Source organism: Rhinolophus sinicus, linkage group LG14, assembly GCF_036562045.2.
Source record: "Rhinolophus sinicus isolate RSC01 linkage group LG14, ASM3656204v1, whole genome shotgun sequence".
Lineage (NCBI taxonomy): Eukaryota > Metazoa > Chordata > Mammalia > Chiroptera > Rhinolophidae > Rhinolophus > Rhinolophus sinicus.
The window spans coordinates 45,770,256-45,776,255 of record NC_133763.1 but is presented as its reverse complement, the minus strand read 5'-3'; the positions used below and the strand labels follow the sequence as shown (position 1 = coordinate 45,776,255).

Below are 6,000 nucleotides of genomic sequence, written 5' to 3'. Positions count from 1 at the left end.
AGGTATAGCTGCACAATTTAGATTGAAAGGGACAGGTCTCAGCCCATTGGTCGAAATACAATGCCAGGAACTCCTTTATAAGGATTGACTCTACTTGCACAGAACATAGTGCGAGCAGGCTGGCAGTTCAGTCTGTGGATTTTCCCTTTAATGCAGGGTGTGTGAGAGGCCTCTGTCATCAATGGCTGCTAGACTTTGGTTATGAATTTGGGCCCAGTTAACCACAAGGAGTCCTTCTTGGCAGATATATTCCTTCTCTGGGTTCACACTAGCCGTGTCATTCATTCTCATAGCTTTAAACAGCTGTATATCTCTGGGGCATGTATATCCTGGCATGTAAGAAATCTTTCCAGAGAGTACTCTAAGATGAATAGTTTTAAGAGCATCAGTGTCTAGATCTTCAATTTCCATGTGTATTCCTTCCTAGAATTAATATGCCTGAGAATATGCCTGTGATCAAGGTGTCTTTTCTTGACAAGTTACCTTTCACTCATCCTAAATCTGATTATGGTACATTTCCCCAGAGCGTAAAATCTCTGGCCAGCAACGTGAAAAATTGCCGATGGTATTAAGAAAGTGAATGACTCTAAAATATGGGTAGTAAATGCTCTTGTAAGTTAGACGGGTTCCAAATCTGCTTTCAACAAAATTGAAGAAACACCAAATCACCTTGTCAGTTGATTGATCATGAGAAATAGTTTCTGATAGATCAGTATGTGAGTTGGGGCATATAATTCAGAAAGCGTTTAAATAATTGACTGGCATTGTTATAACAACTTCTTCCATCCTCATCTACTTATTTGCCTAAACAAAGCTTCTCAGCATTAATATCAAAGCAATGAAAAACATTAAGGGAATGTATGCTGAGCCTGGTGTTGTTTTAGCAATGAGTAATATTCATTCATGGATATATGAACTGTAGGAAAAAATCCCAACCTCACAAATCTCATTAAGAGACGTATTTCCAGTAATATTTTACTTTTATGTTTAATGATTGTTTAAGTTATATTTGTTATTTTAATCAATTATGTACTAAGAATAACTTTGATGATAATAATGTAGAAGAAATTAATTAACACTTAGAGCCTCAGGAGGAAATTTTTAATTTATTTTAATAAACATACAGTGCTATTTGTTCAGACAAGTATAAAAGCACATGTCAAGAAACATCTTTCAAGCATAAAAATGCATTATTTTAGGATTAAATTTCATGGGAAAAGTTGAATGAAAATACAAGTTCAAGGAAAAAAGGAAAGATGTCAAGCTTTCACCTTGTTAAAGACCATCTTGTTCATATATTTTTTTAAAGGGATGATGGTAGGTAGCAGATCACATTGGCGCTTAGTTTCTATTGAATGCATTAAAATAAGTGATGTGACAATTTTCTTTAAAATGTCAATATTTAAATTACATCAGAAATGACATCTCTTGCAAATAATCAAAATTACAGTAAAGAATTTTATACATTATATATTTATATTTATTTATAACTTATATATCAAGTTAAACATGTGTGAGGGTAAATACTGTACTATTCCACTTATATGACATTACAGAACAGGCAAAATTAATCTGTAGTGAAAAAAAATCAGAACAGTGGTTGCCTATAGGAGGGGTAGGGGCACAGGTTGACAAGGAACCTTTTAAGGGTGATAGTAATGTTTTATACCTCAGTAGGTTTGGAGTTAGAAAGGCAAAAGCTTGTCAAAAATCATCAAACGGTATACTTAAAATGTTTACATTTCATTGAGGTAAATTTTATTTCAAAAGGAAAAGAAAATCTGCAACCAAATATTTGACCTCTAGTTAATGTCATGCATGCTGAAGAGTTTAGGGGTGAAACATATTGATGGCTAAAGTTTATTTGGAAATGCATAAAAAATAAGATAGGTTGACAAATGAACAAATGTAGAGATAAGTAATTAACTAAAACAAACTGTTTATAGTAGAATCTAAGTGGTGAGTATATGCTGTTCACTGCTCAATTATTTCAAAATTTCTGTATGCTTGAAAATATTCACAATAAAATATTGAAGGAAATGTGCAAGGGAGAATATATTTCTTCATAAAGAGAATATGCTTTTTCATAATTCTGTTAGGGGGTATGTGGGTAAAAGTTTGAAGACCATTGGTTTCTGTTACCACCATTTGTTGATAAATCTTCAGCTTAAATTTACAGACCAAACCTCTCTCCAGAATCCCAATCATATTTCCATCTGCCCCTGGATTAGTCCATCTGGATTTCCCATCAGATGTAAAACTCAAGACATCTAAATATAAATTTATTGTCTTCCTGTGTCAGTTAGAAATACATCAGCTACAAGTAAAAGTCAAACAAAATGAGGGTTATTTTTCTTACATAACAAGAAATCTGGAGGTAGATGGTTGCCGGTATTGGGTCAGTGGTTCAACAATCTCCTGGCTGGCAGGTTTGCAATTCTCTTGGCCTTTCTCATAGTCACAAAATGTTCTACAGCTCCAGGGATCATGTCTGAGTTCAAGACGGGGGGGAAAAGGAAGAGAGCAACGCCAGTGATAATTGCACCTTTTATCAAGATAATTTCAGATTTTCCAGAAGCCTCCCAGCAGACTTCCACATAAATCACATTAATCAATTTTGTGTCGTATGACCACCCCTACCTGCAAAGGAAACCAGGAAGCAAGTACTTAGCTTTCCTAGCCTCTAAATTGGACACAGGATTGGGTGACATGTGAGCCCATCTACAGTATTTGTAACATTCTCCCCAAAACCTTCTCCACCTTCTATATACTCCACATCTCTGTTAATGGTGCCGTGGTCGCCTAGTTACCCAAGTAAGAAACTCAGGCGTCGTCCTTTCCTCTTTCCCCTTCTAGTCCTCATATCCGCTCTGTATTGATCTTTAATCAGTCTGAGTGTCTCTCAAATCTGAGCCTCCTTCCCACACCCACTGCTACTGTCTTGGTTCAGAATCTCATTTCTTACCTGAACTGCTTTAACAGCCTCTTAATTAGTCTCAAGTCTTAACTTGGAACCATCCTCCACACAGCCCCAGCTTGACCATCCTAAAAATAGAAATCTAACCATCTCATCCCTTGCTTAGATTCTATCTATGGCTTTGCATAACGCCTACTTTAAAAGGTTAACTTCCTTATTCTGTCATTTAATATAGTCCCCTGCTTTCATAATAATGTGCTCTTGAAATTCGTTAGCAGTTGGGATGCACTAGTTCTGTCAAGGGTCAGGTCCCCTGAGACACAACTTTCTGGAAAGGGTACCACTGGGGAACTCTACACTCAAAATCTAAATCTGTTATGCTAGGCCTGCAACCATCTGTCTCTAATACATACATGCTAAAATTGTAGCATGAAAGAACAATAGGTTTATACGGTAGGGGTTCTGTTCCCAGAGAATAGAGAATCCCTAAATGTATTTTGTCTTTGAGACATAAAGTTCAACAATATATTCAATATATAATATCATTGCTGTTCATTCAGCTCAGAGATTTGTTGAATGCCTACTATATACTAGACACTACTTTTTGATTTAGTTCTTTTCCTCTATAATAGAATAGAGATGACAGATATAAACCAACAGTGTTTGATTGACGCTAAAGATATGCCCCTTTCTGCATACCTAATGACTTCATCTGTGTCTATTTCACTATTTGAATCTTATGCTTATTATCAGAATCAGCACTTTCTGCATTTTTCCGTGTTCTTATTTTCATAAATAAAATCCACTAGATATTCAAACAAATGTCCAAAGACACAGAGTAGGCAAAGATGGTGACGCGGTATAAAGTGATAAGAGTACAACACAATAATAGCAAACCTTATATAGTACTTACTCTGTGCCAGGTACTGTTCTAGGCACTTTACAGATATTAACTCATTCATCATTACACCTCTGTGAGGTACGTACAATTATCTGCATGTCGCAGACGAGGAAACTGAGGCCCCAGGATAGTTTTGCACTTTTCTCAGCTGACTGGAAGTAGCACCCTAGCCCTTTTCGGACTCACCTCCCTCTGCTCCACTTGGGCTAGCTATAGCTCTCACGTGCGCTCCTAGTTGCCCAGGAAGCCTTGCTCTCTCTCCAGCCCTGTCCCATTTGCACACACTGTCCCATCTGCCAGGACTGCTCTTCCTCTCAGCTCAGATTCATTCTGACCAGAGCAGGCCCACTCTTCTCAGCAAAGCCTTCCCTGCCCGGTGCAGTGAGGCCAGGCCCTCCTGGCCGGAGCCTTACCCAACCTCCACACCTTGCTACAGTTTTTTGTGTACAAATCTGTCCCTACCACCAGAGACGTGCGACCAGGCCCTGCTGTCTCCGCATCGGAGTTCCTGGGGCTTGCTACTAGGCCTGGCCTATAAAGTTTTGCTGAATTAACGCATAGGTTCCCTGAACGTTCCACTTTCTTGTCGCCCCCACACTGTCTCGCACCACATATGGTAGACACTCAGTCAAGGAGAGTGGGAGCCTGATTTCCCCGCCAGCAGCCTAACTTAATCAAACAAAGCAAAACAAAACCCGCCCCCTTTCTCCCATCTCCACAACAGTTAATCCCCAGGGATTTGGATCCCTTTCTAAACCCTCCCATCGGTCGAATCCAGCAGGACCCGGGCCAGGACGAGCAGGGTGGGGAACAGCCATCCGGGCAGGACAGCCGCATCCCGCTCCTTCTCCCAGTTCTTGCCTATTAAGGTCAGAGTCCTCGGAGGAGCGCGGGAGGGGCCGAGGGACATCGCCTCCGCCGCCTGTGCGCTGGTCCGGCGCCAGGGAACCCCAGCCCCCAGCCGGGAACCCCGCGACCGGTCCTGCCAGCTTCAGGCGGCCTCGGGTTCTACTTATCTCTTCTACCCGAGGCCACCTTCCTAGGTTTCCATAGCCACCGGGGCCGCGTCCTTATCCACAACCATCACAGTAGGCCTCAAATGAGTCTCTACACAGGGCGCTGATTAAGTGGGTTTCGGGTCCCCAGTGGACGCTCCTTCTTCGCAGATAACCGCCCGGAGCGGGGCGCCTGCGGGCAGGTCTCCCTGCATGGGGGGGGGGGGCAAGGCGGTGGCCCCTCATTCCGGGGGCGAGAAGGGGACGTGCTCCTTCTGGCCGCGGGATTTCCTCTCCGACGTCGCCGTCATCCCTCGCCAGCCTCGCTGCTGGGGGTCCTCTGGGCCCTTTTTCGCCCCCTGCCGGGCCCCGCCCCGCCCGTAGGCCCCGCCCCACCCCGCAGGCCCCGCCCCCGGTCCCTCGCGCTCCGCCCCCTGCCGGCTCCCGCCGCTCCCGGCGCTCGGTCGCTGGCCTGGGGACTCCGGATCCCGCTGCCGGGGCCGCAGCATGGGGCGCTTCCGCGGGGGCCTGCGGTGCATCAAGTACCTGCTGCTCGGCTTCAACCTGCTCTTCTGGGTGAGACCCGGAGCCGAGAGGGCCGGGCAGGGGAGGGGGCTGGGCGGTGTCGCGGGACCCGGGTCCCCGGGGAGCTGACCGCTGCGGCGTCCGAGCCGGGCTCCGGGGGAAGGCAGGGTGTTCCAAACGGCGGAGGTGAGAAAAAGGCAGACAAAGAGGGAGGGGAGGGATGGAGAGGGAGAGAACGGAAAGAGACTGAGCAACGAGAAAAGGTGAGAAGGGGGGAGACGACGTGGGCTCTTCCCTTTGAGGAACCTCTCCGCCTGGGTTTTCATCTCGCAGCTGATGACTCAAGGTGTGGGGTCACCAGCCTCTCCTCACCTCCTGAGGGGTCGGCGCCCCTCCAGCCGCCCGTGCACACACCCCCTTCCCACTGGAGCCCGGGCCTGGCCAGGGCGTTGGGAGAGGAGCCCCTGCGTGGGGTGGGGGGGAGCTGCCTGGGTGGTGCCCCCTCTGAGTGTGTGGACTCACTACCTGGTTGTGATGGTTTTATGTAGGAAATGGGGGGTAGGAGGAAAAATAGTATGAGGGGGAGGGTCGTCCTTTCCCCGAGTATTAGGGAGGCATCGTCCTGCTGGATGACAGGAGGTGGTGGTGGTCTTCTGTGAAGG

At 45.5% G+C, this 6,000-nt stretch overlaps 1 protein-coding gene across 2 annotated transcripts in view; it reads left to right on the top strand.

The window, feature by feature from the left end:
* The first annotated feature begins 5,230 nt into the window (after positions 1-5,230).
* Positions 5,231-6,000, top strand: part of TSPAN2 (tetraspanin 2) — a 38,228-nt gene continuing 37,458 nt past the window's right edge. For both annotated transcript variants that reach the window (XM_019730340.2, XM_019730341.2), the window contains exon 1: positions 5,231-5,389. In XM_019730340.2, coding sequence (XP_019585899.1) covers positions 5,321-5,389 — 69 coding nt within the window. In that variant the 5' untranslated portion in view covers positions 5,231-5,320. The remainder of the gene's footprint in view (positions 5,390-6,000) is intronic.